The sequence below is a fragment of the Eupeodes corollae genome, chromosome 2 (assembly GCF_945859685.1).
Source record: "Eupeodes corollae chromosome 2, idEupCoro1.1, whole genome shotgun sequence".
NCBI lineage: Eukaryota > Metazoa > Arthropoda > Insecta > Diptera > Syrphidae > Eupeodes > Eupeodes corollae.
The window spans coordinates 110,912,510-110,930,054 of record NC_079148.1 but is presented as its reverse complement, the minus strand read 5'-3'; the positions used below and the strand labels follow the sequence as shown (position 1 = coordinate 110,930,054).

General features: G+C 32.5%; 2 protein-coding genes across 13 annotated transcripts in view; both read right to left on the bottom strand.

The window, feature by feature from the left end:
• Positions 1-688: 688 nt before the first annotated feature.
• Positions 689-11,756, bottom strand: LOC129946462 (eukaryotic translation initiation factor 4E1). Of its 3 annotated transcripts, none has more exons than XM_056056648.1 (6): positions 11,554-11,756; positions 7,420-7,658; positions 7,263-7,337; positions 7,088-7,187; positions 1,427-1,514; positions 689-1,365 (listed from the first exon to the last, which is right to left on the bottom strand). In XM_056056648.1, the coding sequence occupies exons 1-6, from the start codon at positions 11,575-11,577 to the stop codon at positions 1,205-1,207; spliced, it is 687 nt and encodes a 228-aa protein (XP_055912623.1). In that variant the 5' UTR covers positions 11,578-11,756; the 3' UTR covers positions 689-1,204. The 3 variants fall into 3 exon arrangements, with proteins under 3 accessions (XP_055912623.1, XP_055912624.1, XP_055912622.1); XM_056056649.1 differs by lacking the exon at positions 11,554-11,756 and adding an exon at positions 11,095-11,241; XM_056056647.1 differs by lacking the exon at positions 11,554-11,756 and adding an exon at positions 7,763-8,381.
• Positions 11,757-15,693: 3,937 nt separating this feature from the next.
• LOC129944201 (four and a half LIM domains protein 2) overlaps positions 15,694-17,545 on the bottom strand; it is a 230,180-nt gene continuing 228,328 nt past the window's right edge. For all 10 annotated transcript variants that reach the window (XM_056053468.1, XM_056053466.1, XM_056053464.1 and 7 more), the window contains one exon: positions 15,694-16,647. In XM_056053468.1, the coding sequence (XP_055909443.1) occupies positions 16,490-16,647 (158 nt within the window). In that variant the 3' untranslated portion in view covers positions 15,694-16,489. The remainder of the gene's footprint in view (positions 16,648-17,545) is intronic.

Here is a 17,545-nt window from a genome sequence, read left to right as displayed (position 1 = left end):
ATTCAAAAAATTCTAGGTTAATGCAAGGAAAATTTCAAATTTATCGTTCGAACGGAGGGAAATCGGCTATAACTTGAAAAATACTGATCAGAATTTTATGAGTGATACGTCGTTGTAAAGCTTAATTTGTCACAAATAAGGTGAAATATCTGTTTTTAATTTATCATGCGAAGAAAATGACTTAGAGGCCATATTACAAAAAAACTAAGTTTTTTGACATAAAGTGCCATAACTTTTTAATTTTTCAATTAATTTTCAAAACTTGAATTTCATTATATTCTTGACAAATAAACTGTCATTTTGATATATAAATCATTTTGATACCCCCACTAGAAGCTTCAAAAAATCGTCTTAAACATTCACCAAAACGACATCGAGCAAATTTCTGGGCTATTGGTCGTTCAAATTTGGGGTTGTAAAAATTTAAATAAAATTATCAAAAACGGCTTCAAACTTCGGCAGTCCTTATCCAAATTTCTCAAAGGAGGTATTACATAGTGAAAGCTATAATAAAACGTAGATTTTGCTATTTTAAGATTCCACGTTCTTATTGACTGTCCGAATCAGGCTAAAAAGAAAAGAATTCAGCTCCACACCCCTTTTTGCCTCGAAATTATTATATTCACAATACAAACCATAAAGTTTTTCTAAGCCCAATATAAATAAAAAAATGTGTAATAGAAACAAATTGTGTTTTTACTGTTTTTTTTTTATTTTATTTAAATAATTCAAATTTCTTCACAATAACATAAAGATTAGAGTAGATTACAAGGAAAATACAATAGAACTACCAATTGTCGATATAAAATTAGATTTTCTTTTTCCATTTTCCACTAATCTCAGATGAGACAGTGGAAACTATTGACTTTGTTTTACATATTTTTTTTTCTATAGATAAGACCAGCTCTTTTCTTTCGAAATTGTGTTTCGCGTCGTGAGTTCTATTTCTTGCCTTATTCAATCGAAAAGAGATCGATCTCACGATTATTTTCTTTTGTTTAAATCCTTGTTAAATTGTTTTTTTTTTGTTTTGTTTGTTCATAAATCAATTTGTTAAAAAAAGAAATTATAATTAAATATACAACTAGAGCTTTCAAAAAAAAAAAAAAATAATAGGAGAAATGATAATGAACGTGCGACGATTGTTGTTTGAAAAAGAAGAATGCCACTCGTTATATTTCTGCGGAAATACCTAAGACACTCTTTAGAGAGTGAATCTAGGCTTCACACTGGGTCCTTGTTTAACCATTGTATCTTTGTGTAGTTGATATTGTAATGTTGATTTCGATAGACGCAATGAGTCTTTTAGTTTATGACCGATTTCCAGAGTTGCTTCTTCATTATTACCATCGGCTGTCCAAATGGCTGTAGGAAAGAAATTCATTAGATTATTATAAACAGACGTTTTAAAAATTATGATACTTACCAATTTTATGTCCCTTTCCACGAAGATTAATGACAGCACCACAAATTTGGTCTGAATGATCAAATGCTTCACCAATCAAGCAAAGGAGCTGTTAAAGAAAATAATGTTATAATAAGTTTATTTATAAATTTGATATAATCAGGAAATGATATTAAAAATCAAGACATTTCTTTCTTCTATGATCTTTTAAATTTTATCTGATTTGACTTGGACTACTACCCCTAAGCTCCGGTACGTGGCGGAGTGATATATCAATTGATGCCAAAGTAATGAAATGCTTTGGGACAAGTCGACTTTGAAAGGTTGCAATCGCAGGAGACAACTAAGATTTCTCCGATCTCATCTCTGCCAATATCTTAAGAATACCTTTGTAACCAACATCAAGCAGTGACAACATTACCAAGAAGCAAATGCTGCTAATATCAAAAAGTACATTTTGAGAAAAGGGTCCCCCACCTAACCTAGGCAACGTTTAAAAAGCTATAAATAAAGCTGGCTCTTGTGAGGTATTGACAAATTCTCCAAAAAGTAATTCTTGTCATAAAAAGTACCATTTGGAGGTTAAAACCTACCAAAATATTCAAGACATCCAAGGCTGCTCAGCAAAAATGGTCAGTAACGCCTTAAAATGGCAAAATAAACCGAAAACGCTAGGCCCAAAAACGACTACTAAAAGAACTGACAGAAAAATTGTTCAGTTAGCAAAACAGAACCCTTCCATAGACTCTAGGAAAATAAGAAATGGACTTCAACTGTCTGTTAACGCTGTCACAATACGAAGACGTCTTTTATAAGCGAAGTTACCAGCCGAAAGTCCACGCAAGGAACCATTCTTGACGAAAAGGTATGTGGCAAAGAGAATGGAGTTTGTTAAAGCGCATAGAGATTAGGCAAAAGAGAAATGGAGGAATGTTCTGTGGAGCGATGAAAGCAAAGTCGTCCTTTTTATGTGACAAGACCCTAAAATGCAGCAATCGACCCAGGGTACACTATAATAACAGTGGTGGAGGAACAATTATGATATGCGCTTGCTTTTCATATTACGAGGTCGGGCCTATTTAACCCATGAGGTGGTTATGTTACCCTATGCTGAAGAAGAAATGTCGTTGGCTTGGGTATACCAACAAGACCCAAAGCATACGTCAAAAAAGGCAAAATCATGGTTTGCGCAGAAGAAGTGATCTGTTACGGAGTGGCCCGTTCAATCCCCCGACCTTAACCTCATCGCAAATTTGTCGGGGGATGTTAAGAACGCAGTTCATAAAGCAAAACACTAGAATTCGAAAAAATTGTGGGAAGCAGTGTGTGATTCGTAGAATGCAATACCAGTCGAGAGGTGACAGGTTTTAGTGTACTCGGTGCCACGTTGATGCGAAACATAATAAAAACAAAGGTTATGCAACAAAGAACTAATTGTATGCTAACACTATTTGTACACTTTCATATAACTAACAGTTTTTCTTACTTCTTACGTAATAGATCTAGTACTTTGTCATTTACTGCTATTTTTATGAACAGCCATATATTTAAAAAACTGTTTTTACTGTGACAAAGCTAACGGTAAAAAACCGATAATATTTATTTTCTGTTATTATGAATAAAATATTTTAGTTTTTAGAAGTTTAATGAAATATATTATAACGTTGATATTGAAGGCCTTTTTGTTTTATTTGGAGAGCACTGCTATTTTTATGAACACAACTGTATATATACCTAAGACTTCTATTTACATATTTATAAAAAGAAAAGGAAATTTAACATCAATTATTTGCCAAATAGTTGAAAAGTAAAAAATTTAAATCTACTTATGTTCTCATAGCGATGGGCAGAGTTCCAAAGGTGTGCAATATGAATAAAAAATTGAAGCGCAGTGATTAGAAAATTGTATCGGGGTAATATTAAAGCAAAGGACCTTGTTAAATGAGGGAAATTCAGCATACCGTATAGATAATCAGGTTGTTGTGTTTGGATGATTTGATGTAGGTAGCTCAGAGAGCGAAGTTTATAAAGCTGTCTAGGCTACAACCACAAACCCGTACCGCAAAAATGGATATGTGATCATAACGACGGAGATTATGAATATAGCGGGCAGCAACATTCAATTTGCGGCTAGAAATACAGTCTAGTTTGGGCCTTAGCAAGCAGCAGTTTAGTTTTGATCGGTATGAAATTTCGAGTGACTTGAAGAGGGCGGAGACTTCCATAGACTTTACCAATGGCACTATTAAGGTGGTCATCCCAAGTGAGAGTGCGACTGAATACTACTTCTAGGTTTCTAGCAGTGCTAACATATTCAATGGTTTCGTCGTCTAGTTTCAACGGGTTTAAACCCGATAGATCAAAGTTTTTGCGATAGATGGGGAGAAATGTGGATTTTCAAGGTTTAAGGCGGAGATCATTCTTTTTTGACCACTGTGAAATGCGGAGCAGATCCGCGTCCTTTAAAGCTACGGCATCGTTTTTAGCTCCGAAGAGTGGAATTATCAGGAGCTGCACAACATCAGCATAAGGATGATTTAAACAATGTTAGCAACTTGTGGTAACTCATTTATGTAAAGTGAGAAGACGATTGGTCCAAGGTTAGATCCCTGTGGCACTCAACTCAAAACATTGAGAAATGTGGACGAGTATCGATTGGCCACTACGCATTGTTGCCTTTCGCTGAGATACGAAAGAACAAGCTTACAGAAAACCCAAAATTAATTCGCAGCTTTCTACAAAGAATTGAGTGGATAACAGTATCAAAAGCCTTTGAATAATCTAACAGTGTTAGCAATGTAACATGATCATTGTCAATTGCTATTCTTATTTTATCAGTTACAAAAAGTAAGGCGGATTTGCAGCTGCGCTTAGGTCGAAAACCAGACTGACAAGTACTTAACAGGTTTTTGATTGTAAGATATTTTTGGATCTGCCCCAGATTTATTTTTTTAAACACTTTCGGATGAAACGAAAGAACTGGAATCCCTAGTTTCCAACGCACTGTTGCGCCACCTAATTTATTTATTTATAAAGCTGCTATAGGGTCATCATTGTTTTTTTTCCTAACTTAGTCTACAAAATCTTTTTTGCTGTTCTACACTGCCTGTCATAAGATTAGAAGCAGGGATTGTCGAATAGTAAAATAGATATTTTCCCCGTTACATGATGGACAACAAAAAATGGTAAATGAGGGACTATTTTGTTGACAAAAATATAAAATTTGGGTATAGGAGATTTAGCTTACGACACTTTTATGACAAATTGTTAATTGAGTCAAGAATATGCGAAAATAAATCGGGTCATTAGATTAGAAGCAGTGAATGACGACGTTGTTTTGTGAAGTGCAAACTTTTTTTTTTTGAGAAACAGTACAATTTATAAATGAATTGTTCTTGATTGAGTGTTCATAGAAATGGGCAACAACAAATGTTTGAAAGTGGAGGAAAGAGCAAGAATAGATGTTTACTGCTCTAAAACATTTTAATTCTTTGCTATAGCCCGAAAAAAAAGCGAAAAATAAAAAAACACTTCCTCTGCCTTAAGACTTTCCGCACCGTGAATTATCCTTAGAATAGCGTCAAATTCAGCTTTATCGGCAGCTAAAACTACTGAGAAAGCTAATGTTAAGCCCAGTTTATCCCCTGTTAAATGCACAATTCGCCATGCTAAACACTTAAAGCACCTGAAGTTTAAGAAAAAACCACCACTTAATAACGCAAGGAAGAAGCAACGCTTGTGTTTCGAGAAAGATCACATGAGCTGGGATGAGCAAAATGGGGGAGGCTATTTTTTTCCTACGAAAAATTTAACCTAGATGGGGCAGATGGTTATAATTATTATTTCCATCAATTAGGAAAGAGTAGTGATTTTTAAACCGTCACCATAGCAAAAAAAGGAGGCGTTATTGTCTGGGGCTCAATTTTATTGTACGGCGCTATAGACTTGGTAGTCCAAGATACCAAATGACTAGGAAAACATACAAAGCCTTCCTGGAATCAGTATTCCTCAATATGTATTATCGAGCTTTTTGGATCAATTCCATGGATTGGTCAGCAGGAAAACCTAATTGCAAACCAAAACTTCCACTTGCTGCCTTGGCCACCATATTCCTCGGACCTTAACTAATTAAAAATGTGTGGGACTAGCTTACACGTAAGCTACATGAAACCAGTACGATGACAAGAAAGCGCTAATTCATGGTATCAAATTGGCCTGGAGTGAGATTTCTCTGGTCTACTTGGAATCTCTTTATAAATCCTTAAAAGATAGAATTTGATTGATGTTACTTTGAAGGCTTGTGGTATCACACATTATAAAAAAATCCTAATAAAAGCTAAAGAACATAACAAAATAAAAACACTTGCATTTTATTTCCATTTATTTGATGTGCTTCTAATCAAATGACCCGATTTATTTTCGCATATTCTTAACTCAATTAACAATTTTCCATGAAAGTTCCGTTAGCTAAATCTCTCCTTTACCCAAATTTTATATTTTGTTGTTAACATAATAGTCCCTCATTTACCATAGTTGTTTTTTTCTAATCCATCGTGTAACGGGAGAAATAACGATTTTACTTCTCGAAAATGCCTGCTTCTAACCTAATGAACGGCGGTGGATGTGATCATCTTAAGCCGTTTGTTAACAAACTGATACACCAAAGAAGTTTCATATTTTTCAAGAAATTTACTGACGAAAACCACATCCATTTGTAAAATTTAATTGAGTCCTTCGAGAACAAAGGTAGTTAAGTAGCATTTAGATTATCGCTCGAATAATATCGTAAAGTTTCATGTCTCACACTCTTTTACGGTTTTTTTATTTTTTGCATTCCTCCCCTAAAACAGTTCAACCATAATACTCGCCCTTCTAGGAATGTTCGGTTGTAAGGCCAAGTACAGAGATTCGTTCTTTAGTCGTACTACGCGAATGTGGAATTCGTAACCACACTCTGTCTTTCGCAGCCATTGCAATATTATGAAACAAAAAATTGAGTCGTTTTACACTTAAAAACCTTGCGAAATATTGAAACCTTATTTTCAAAGCGAGTGCTACGTAGCCCAACACTTTAAATGAAGCTTTGGCCGAGAAGAAGCACTCAACGCGCCTGCTGTACACAAGATTATGAGACTGATGTGCTGGTGATCCATTGTCATACGTATGAGGCTGCTGTTGGCGAGATCACTCGGAATAGATCTCAACTTTTCTAGCGGATTATTTGCTTACAAAGTTTTTTTTTGATCGTTGGAGCTCGACCATCCAATTTTGTATATTAATTCTGGGAAAGTGACTGTTTGGTTTGTATTATAGAATAGTGCTGAAAACGTTCTTATTTCCAAAAATGGTGCTGGAAACCACGTTTCGATCAACAGTGGACGTTACATTTTTTTTTAAACTGAAATTGGTCAACATCATCCAAATAATCCATAAATAAGGTCATGGATTATATAAGTGTGTTACTGCATTTTTAAAAAGAATTTTCTTTTAAACTGCATAATGCAACCGATACACTTTTGGGACCGTTAAGAAAGTTAATAAATTACAAAATTAATAATTTGTATCTTACAAACAATTTAACAACAAAACTATGAACCAAGATTTACCAGCATTTATAAGGGTACCAACCTTATCAAGTTTTTTTTTGTTTTCAATAAAAAATAAAATAAAATCTATACTTACAACATCCAGCCATAGATTGTCCATTTCTGATGGTTTACCTCTGCTCAGTGAAATCATCCACCTGCCTCCTTGCTTGTTAGCACTGTCTTCCCACATCGGCCTGTAATTTCAAATTTATATATTGCAAGTTTAAGTTTAACCGCAACAAAGAAACTAAAAATAATAAACAACATACCGAATTCCTTTTTTGAACAAAGAGTAATCACTTCCGATTTTAATCTCAGATGGAGGCTTAATGTGATTGTATAGACTGAAAGATAAAACAAAAACAATATTCATTGTTTGCATTTTATATGAAATATTTAGATTTATTGAAAGTATAGTTAACTAACCTCCAGAAATCTTCAACTGTATCAAAGCTGGTAATTTCGTTTTGTAGTTCCTCCCAAGCTTTTGATCGATCACTCTCCAAATACCATAAGGTCCATTTGTTTTGTAATGGATGTTTGAATAAATGCTCTGGTCGCATTTCAACTATTTCCGAATCTTTGGCTTCGTCTTTAGTTGCAGCAATGTCACGGGGTGCTGCTGCAGCAGCAGCTGCTGCAGATGCAATCTTTTCAGCATTACTCTAAAAAAGAGAAACATACAAAATATGCATTAATCAAAAAGAAAGAAAGGGAAGACTTTGTATAAATTAAATGAAAATCAAAAGACAAAAGAAAATTAGGTTACATTATAGGAACCACCAGGACCGAAATGCTTCTTCCTATGAAAATCACTTGTGAACATAGGCTGCTGCATCATTTTTGTTGTTTTTTCTTTATACAGGTATCACTTCTAGAGGAGTCACACACAACCAGTCAAGGCAAAAACACACAAGAGACCAGAAACAACAGTTAATTAGGAACAAATTAGGTGAAAGAATTTATTTTTCTATGCCTAATCTCTTTCTCTTTTGAATTTGCAATCAAAGACACAACATAAAGAAAATAACTTCAATTGGAAACCACAAAATTTAAATTTAAAATGATGATGGTTGATGGTGGTAAGGTTCTATCGGTTTTATGAATTTTAAATAAATTGAATTTATCAACGACGTGGAGGATTATAGTATGTTAACTTTTAATGCTCGAAATATCCGACAGTTGAGGTAGAAAAGATGTAGGTAGGTATTTTTGTTGTTTAATTTTCTTTTTAAATGGGAATCCAATGAGTTTTTCCTTTAATTTTTATTTTTTTTATATTATTAACAAAACACAACAAATTCGTTCGGCTGTCGAAAAGTTTTAAAAAAATTTAAAAATTTATATCTGTGACAACAAACTCATAGAAGGTGATGACGATGAGGTTAGTTACGGTTGTAGCTAGCTCTAGAGTACAACTGTACAATGCAAAGTGAATGCTAGCAGTATATTTCTTGAGTTCGATTTTTCTCTTCTTAATTACGCCTCCACCTCCTCCACACCGTAGCTGATTGGTGGAATTCGCGCTCGCGATGCGGTGAAGGCGATAGCGATGGATGGTGGACTTGATATTTTTTTTTTTTTGCTAACTGCACTTGTTCGATATTTTTCATCATTACATATCACAAAAACAGAAGAAGCATAATCAGAAAACGGTAAATTAAAAATGCATAATGCGTGTAGTAGTTGCAAAAAGTGTTGCCACTTAAATGTATTATAAAGAAAAATGCATTTATTGTTTTTACATACAAAATTGATATTTAGGGGTTTTTAAAATTGAACAATTCAACGACATGAAATAACTAATCTTGGACGAGTAGCTTAATTCTAGGTAAATCGCTATTAGAAGACATCCATTATTTCTAAGTACTTCAGTCGGAAAGAGTTATGATCCATTTTAGTGTACGGAACACAAAAAACACGGTGGTGTAAATTGCGTGGATTGTAATATTTGAAGCATTGCAATCCTCTAAATACCTTGAATCAAACCTAATAGCTAGCTACCAAGCTGCTGCCAAATAGGAGTATGGTCATGTCAATAAAAAATAGCATTTTTCTTAGTAAGACCTGAGAAGTCAAAAAAAAAATCAAATGGGGTGGCGCAACAGTCCGTTGTGAACCAGGGCCTAGTGACTTACAACTCTCAGTTCCTCAGCCCATTCCTGTGTGCTAGTACTGTTTTCAGGAATGGAAGGGACCTACAATTTAAGGCCGAATCCGAACGGCTAGTTTGAGAAAGCACTTTTACATGACAAGAATTACTCTTGAAGGATTTGTCAGTTCCTCGCAAGAGGCAATACCCACGAAAATTATTTTTTTTTTTTTTAAATTAAGGCGCAGGCAGGGATTGAACCCAAGACCCCTTGCATGACAGTTCAACGCACTAACCTGACCTGAGAAGTGTTATGAATAATTTGTTGACAGATAAAAATAAAGAAGGAGACTTTTTGAAAGAGACCAGAACCAGCCGACGTTCAGAAGGGAAATCAGGTCATGGTTTTTTTTCGTTTTGGAAAAGCTCATTACTAAAAATTACATTCTGGAACTGTTGGTATTGTGAGTTACTGCTACCTATTGTAATGATCGTGACTATATTTTGCTTGTGTCTGCATAAAAGATTGTTAGAACGGGTTTTTACACAGTCTTTTGGACTTCTCTTCCTGAGATTTTATTTCTAAATAAATAAATTGTTGGTGCAGTTCCTCAGCCCGTTCACTTTACCCTCAATGCCAGTACGATCTGAGAGAAGTCAATGTTAAACTACAGAGGATGATGTAGCTGATTTTATAGTCTATATATATATACGTAATAAAAGCTGTTTTTGTTTTGGTTTGGGTTAGTTCTTCATGCTATTATAGTCAGGTAGTCAAAGACTTATTAGACTAGGAAAAAACCATTGACCTAACTTTGCAATCTATATTTGCGCTTATCACTTAAGATAAATTAAATTGGGTGGCGAATCAGTCCGTTGAGAACTAGGGCCTAGTGACTTACAACTCTCAACCATTCCTGGGTGCGAGTACTGTTGTCAGGGATGGAAGGGACCTACAGTTTTAAGCTAAATTCGAACGGCTAACTTGAGAAAGCACTTTTTATAATAAGAATTACTCTTAGAGAATTTGTCAATTCCTCTCAGAGGAGAGGCTGTACCCGTGAAAAAAAGAGAGATTAAGATTTTATTTCTAAATACAAATCCATAGCTCCAAGAATATTCAATCTTTTCGCAAGTGATTATTGTTGTTGCAACTCCTCGGCCCGTTAACTTTTCTCAATGCCAGTACGATCTGGAATATAAATGAGAACTACCTGAAAGTTAATGTTTAAGTACAGAGAATGATGTAGCTGAATTAATAGCCTTAACAGCAGCTTCAATATTCGTGCAAAAAATCTATGTTTAGTCAGGTAGTAAGACTCGATAACAATGCCTGACCTAAATACGTAATCTATATTTGAAAAATCAGTTAAGATAGATGTATAAAAATCTTTCTTATTTATACTTTTCCCTTAACCCTTTCTTACTTTAAAGAGTCTTAAGATGGGTGGGCTGTAATTGATGCTTTTCGAAATAATATTTTATGGAATTAGTAGACTAATTTTTTAATGTTCCTTCTACTTTTCCTAATGGGCTTTTGACTGTCCAAATTTTAATCAAACAATTTAACGTTCAGTTGTTTATCATGGATATACAATATAGGTAATATGTTGATTTTGAAACTTATCCCAATTTACCTAGAGCTTGAAAACGAAGTGCTAATTAGAGCTGTGCTTTACTAGTTATTTTGAACTGGAAAGAGACAGTTATTGGAATAAAACGATATTTAAGTATGCATCTGCTAATTTAGCTGAGAATGTTTATATGGAGGTATTGTACAATTATATTTCTACCTAAGATTGTAGAGGAAAGTATTTTTGAGTTAACAAATTGAAAATAGCGAACACGCCTAACAACTAAACAGTAGGTAGTACCTATTAAATAAAATTGGCATCACTAAACTTACAATAAAAGAAGATTTTCTTTACAAAGGTGTATAAAAGAAAAAGAATATGGGTGGGTAGATGAAGGAAGGAAAATGTTTCTTTTTGGTTTTTTGGCTCGCTTACCATAATTGGCCTTCGTGACGTCACAAAACAAAAATGCAGACGATTACAAAACGAACAAAAAAAGTTCACTTTCACTGGAGGATCGAACAAGATGTGATTTAATTCATAAAAGTGCGAGCCTTATAGGTGTTGTACAGCAACATCAATTTTAATTACTTTTCTGTTCAATTTAAGCTAGAGTCAGAAACCACCACGATGATTAAATACAAGTCTATAATGAAATGATTATGAATATGATATTATGAATATCGGCTTCGGCACGTTGATTTTTATTAAACTATAATATACATAGAGATGTGAGCACACGATGTTGCGGTGGAATTTTAATGTGCCCGACGACGTCCGTGTCTGGCAGATTTGATGCTTAATGCTTTGCTGGTTGGTTGCAACCTGATTTTTGATGACCGTATATTCGAGGTTCTATTTTTAATGTAAAAAAATCGCTACTTATTTACTCACTTTTTCAACTTCTGATAAAACCATATTGTTTTTTGATTGTGTTAAAGTAATTATATTTTTGATTACTTTTTTTTTAAGTTTTAGATTACACAAAAATGTAAGAAAACTTTATTAAAATTCTTTTCTTTTTAGAAGAGAAAAAAGTGACACATGTACCCACGGCAAATGGGGTAATCACTCGGGGTGTCAGTTCGTATTGCGCGAGAATACTTTTGCGTTGGAATAAAAGAGATGCCTAATATCATCGGGGTGAAGTTAGCAATGGTTTAAATTTGAAAACATTCAGACTAAGTTGGTTGTCATATCTTGCATTCAGACAAAAATGCTTGCATTCAACTAGGTCTGAATTGAAGAGTGTGTTGGCGAAACATACAATTTTGTATTTTTTTGATTCATATGCAATTATTTTCCATCAAGTTTGATAGATCAAAACCATTCGGGGCAATGGGAGGCCATTAATGCGATATCTTGAATTTCTAAGTTGTTTACAATTGTTAAAGGCTTAACTAAGTTTCAATAAAACTTTTTGAAAAAGTCATTATCTAGGGATGTCCCAGAAATCTGAAGCATCCACAGTAAGTTTTTTGAGCCTAGGTTGGCTTAGGTAATTTGTCAAAAATGACAGTAAATTTTTAGTTAGTTTACCGGTTATAGCTATCATTGGTTATTAATCATTAAAAGCAATCATTACATTTCTTTTGATAAGTCGGTTGATTTTGTTTCAATGACAGAAATGTTCAATGATATGTATTGAACTTTTATGTCATTGAAACCATTCGTGATTGGAATGAAGAACTTGAGGTAAGAGTTGATCTTTGAAAGTAAAACTGACAGATCAGAATACAATGAAAAGGGAACTCTTACAGTGGAACGATATTGTTCCAAAATATAAAATTAAGTATAAGCTGTTCACAAAAATGGTTTCATAATTAAGGCGCCAGTTATAGCTGTCATTAGTTTTCATTATTGAAAGAAACAAATATTGGAATTTTTGTTGACAGGTCGTTTATAGCTATTATTAAACATTTCCGTCATTGAAAAAATCTCTTGATTGAAATCCACCGTAACATTTTTACTGATAGCATTGTATATATATTTCTTATAGTACTCCTATGGAAGGAAAATTTTTATTTCATCTCCACGCCGTTTATGGCGCTGCGTGTATCAAAATGCTTGGTAGGAAATCAAAAATGAGGAGAAAATTACTAAAGAAAGAATGAGAAAAGTAAATTTGTTTAGGTTCCATAAGCATTAATATGTTCGAGGGAGATAGCCAAAGTACAAATTTCAAACCAAAAAGGAATAATATTTGTTTACATTTTTGTTTTGCTTTCACGCGTGAATGTAGAGGAGATGTGCATATGTATTCATATGCTTGTAGCTATGTATACTTTACCGTTGTAGGTATTTTGAATTTAAAAATTGTCGTTAGATTTTAAATTTTCAATTTTCAATTTTTGTGAAAAATGAAATGTTGCCATATTTGGCATATACAAATACATATGTTTGTAGCTATGTATACAACAACGTTGTAGGTATTTTGAAATTAATAATTCTCATTTCATTTTAAATTTTCAATTTTTGTTAAAAATGAAATGTTGCCATATTTGGCATATGATGCATTGAAGATTTTAAATATATTCAGTTATTTTGTTGTTGTTATTCTTGCGTATTATTTGTTATTTGTACGCATCAAGTATAAACACAATCAAAAATTAAAATTTATTCTAAACTTGGATGATTTTTGTTTTTTAACGGCTAAATAGGGTATACTGAATTGAATTTTAAATTTTTATATAAAAACATTCAAATGAATAAATACAATATAATATAAAACTAGGTTCAAAAATTAACCTTACAGATATCAATGCCTTAATTTGAAAGATATAAGCCTAATATATAAGATATCGTGATTTTGACAGAATGGAAGTGTTTCTTGTGTGGAGATATCATTATGATAACATTAATTGCTTCTATGGAACTCTTCGATTCATATAGCCCAGAACATTTTACTTTTTTCGGTTTTAATCTTTTAAGGTCTTTTCTTGTAAAAGATACAAACATACTTGTTAGTGCATTGTATGCCGAGTTTGCACCTTGTATCAAGAGTTTTTTTTCGGCGGGCATTTTAATTAGCATGTCTAGGAATTTAGCAACAAAAACTTCTCAAAAACGGATATCTTATCAGAATAAATAGCCAATTTGACTCTAGTATATGAGATCTTAATAATGAATTGGTAGATAGTTTGAGGTTTAACTGCAAGTACTGACGAAATCAAAATTATTACCCAAAAGCTAATCAAGAAAAAAGTCCTTTTGAAAACAAAAGAGTCCCTTTTGAAGTGAAGGGAGATTTTGTACCTGTTATCTTTTTGGCAAAACTGATTTAAACAGCTGACGCACGTTTCGTGTTTTGTTTCACTATCAAACGTCTTCAGTTTAGTCTACGAGTATAATTGCACCATGAATCGTCTTACAAACGAACAACGCTTGCAATTTATTGAATTGAAATATTGAAAATTGGACTAAGCCTTGAGGCGCGGTCAAGTTCAACATCAGCATGAAATAATCTTCAAAAATTAAATTATATGGATCGTGCTATACATTCAAATAAAAATTTCATGCATTTTTCCGAATTGTATGTAGCTATGTGTTTGTCTTTAAGTTTCATATATTTTTTAAAAATTCACCCTTTATAAATATATACATATACATATGAAACTGACAAACTAAAGGAATTACATGAAACTAAATTTTTGGTATAAAAAAGATAAAATATATTTTTTTTTGATTTAAGAGTCATATCAAAAACAAAGACAATTATCAGGAACACCCTATTGAATTGAAAAACAAATATATTAAAAAATATATTATATTCACTACCTACCTCAAAAAATACTCTTGCAGTACTTTTTTGCGTTGTTATTGTTTCTCTTATAAATATTTTTTCTATTTCTTTCCAAAGCATAACCGTAAAAACTTTCCTCTTTAAGTATAATATGCATACACACATATAATGTCAAAAAGTTGTTGCTATTGTCTCCCTCGATCTCCTACTACATTTGCATATGTTCTTCTCTATTTTCTATTCTTTAATTATTGTTGAATTTTCCTTCAACTATTGAGGGGTATAAAAAAAGGGATCAAATTCAATCATCTCCACGCCTCTCAGATGTCGCTTCGATCGTTCCTCTTCATGAGAGTACTATAAAAATATATATACAATGCTGATAGAAATCCGTCATTGGAGTGTTTGAAATTGGAACACAAATCAGTGGAACGATTAGTTTACATTTTGAGAGAAAAATAAATGCGCAATGACACTGTTTTCAAAAAATTCTTTGAGTGATTCGCGATCGATCAGTATTTTAATTTCTAATATAGGGAAATAATGTCAAATATCGATTCAAAATTGTTTCGGGTCGATTTCAATGATAGCAATAACTGGCCCCTAAAAATGTAATCTCAGTCATCTCAATAAATCAAAGTTTAAACTTAAAGTTTCCACCTAAAAATCGAATTGGTGGACAAATTGAATTTCGGTGTAGTTAAAAAATTACAATAAGAAAAATTTACTGAATTTTGGTTTAACTTTATTTTACTTACAAAAATCTTCGTTAAATATTAAAAAGCCCGTTGAGAACTAGGACTTGTATATAATTTTAAAATGGCAGCTGTACTATACTCTATTTTACTTAATTTTTATAATTCCAGTGTTTTTGTCAATTATTTTGTTTCTCATAAATAAAAAGACATCTCAATTTTAAAATTATATTTTTATTTAAAATATATTTTGACTTTTTAAATCAGTTGGATTACATTACAATCAAATAGTTTCAGAAAAATGTCATAGTTTAAAGATCTAAAGATAAAATTAAACAAAAATAAAACATTAATAGTTCAGATAAACATATAAAAATAAAGTAGTAAATTAGTAACCTATTTCCAGCGAGAAAAAAAAACATAAACATAAAATAGATATAATTATTTATGAGAATTCAAATTTTAGTTTAAAATAATAATAATGACTTCATAAACAAATTAAAAGAAATGCAACATACATACAAGTTACAGGCACAAAATGTGTTATCTACGATATCATAACGACAGACCTAAGTAAAATGATTCTGTTCTCCTGTTTTTTATTTTAATTTAATTTTAGTATTTTTTTTAATGTTTGATGTTTTTATTTGTGTCGTATAATTATTAATTAATTCTTTATTTTTGTTTTTAAGTGAACGTTTTATAACTTTACATACACAATAGTAAGTATAAGTAATTTTAAAACTAACAAAATACATCATTCCTCATTTTTTAATTCGTATTTTTTTAAAGGGTTTTTCATTTTGTAAATACATTGGCAATCTTTTATTTTTTATTTCGATTTTCATTTAAATAAGCAATAATAATTATTGTAAATTGGTGATTTTATTTAAATATGATTTATATATCTTACATCTAATATATATTAATTTTCTTTTTATCTCGTATGAAAAAATAAATTCAACTTAAAATAAAAATAATAAAAACAAATAATATAAAAACGGATATATTACGAGGAAGCAATTTGTTCTGAATTAATTCCTACTTAGAGAAGTGAAAAATAAAATCTGCAGTAATTGCAACAAAAGAAATTAATAACAACAACGATTTATATAATTTATTATAATTATCAAAGTTCTTGATATTGCATTTAGTAACAGTAGTAGGTAAATATTTTTATGTATGCAGTTAAATTTGCAGATTTTGGTGCGAAATTGAATTTTACTTTTTTTAAAAATACATATTTAAAAAAGTAGTTTCGATTGTTATTTAAACATTTTTAAGTTTAATTTGCAAAAATATAGTGTTTTCTTTTTAATATAGCTGTGGATAATTTTAATTGATGGTTTCGATTAAGTGATTTTTGTTTTGTTTGCTTTAGTTTGTTCTAAATTTAAATCAGCTTTTGTTTGGCGCATTCTGGGCAAATTATGTCAGGCCCATCAGTAATAAAACCACGTCCAACAAGGGATGTCTTGCAGCTGGCACAAATGAAGCAATCATGATGCCAATGGCGATCTTCAAAAGATATGAAGCGTGTTCCTCCGATTCCTGAAATATAAAATTTAGATGAAATACAATGTGTAAATTATTAAAGTTTGATTCCTACAATGTCAACGAAATCGAAGCATACTGTTCAATAGAATTAGGCGGTCTATATTTTGTCAAATAAAAAGATAGAAAATCATGTCGAATAGGTTCAGACAATATTAATATCACTAGTGTTGTTATTTTATGCAAAGTCAGATAAAGGAGCAAGGTAAAAGGGTAGATCACCTCTACTACTGTTGCCTGGCCTGGCGCAATTTAGACAATAATGAGCGCGCTGCCGGAGACGCGCCTTAAGTTCCTAGCTGTGAAAGTAAATTCACTGATTGAACGAGGAGCCAATATGTTCCAATTGTTGAACGACTACAGTCCCGATGTGTTTATGGCTAGCGAAAATAAACTAAACCACAAACACAAATTGACTCATACAAATTACAATATCGTAAGAAGAGACTGGCCCGAATCCACTCAAGGGGGCGGTGGCGCTCTCTTTATACGAAAAAGCATTAATTATAAAGTCATGTACAACAATGAATTGCGAAAGCTCAAGACGCTAGAAGTTTGCGTTGTATGCATCTCTCTCACTCAAGGGAAGCGGATGTATATGATTGCGGCTTATGCGGCTGGAGCTCCGCATGTTACTTACTTTGCTTCAGAACTCGAGATTCTTTTTAGGGAACTGAAACTGAGCTTGGAAGAAAACTATTTCATCTTGGCCGGTGATTTGAACGCAAAACATGAAGATTAGGGAAATTAACATAGTAATGCCATAGGTAACCATCTTTTTAATCTGATGAATCTTTACAGCGTTGAATGATGAAAAGCCATCGTATGCAAGAAGAAGTTCCTTTATTGATCTTTTGCTGTACGACTTCAGACTTACAGTAACAGACAAAGTGGG

Excerpts from the sequence above, each read along its gene's own strand:
- LOC129946462 (XM_056056647.1), bottom strand. The coding sequence starts at position 7,834 with ATGATGCAGCAGCCTATGTTCACAAGTGATTTTCATAGGAAGAAGCAT. Across the intron at positions 1,515-7,087 it reads ACAATCTATGGCTGGATGTT|CTCCTTTGCTTGATTGGTGA; the intron begins GTAAGTATAGAT and ends TTTCTTTAACAG. Across the intron at positions 1,366-1,426 it reads TGGAAAGGGACATAAAATTG|CCATTTGGACAGCCGATGGT; the intron begins GTAAGTATCATA and ends TCTTTCCTACAG.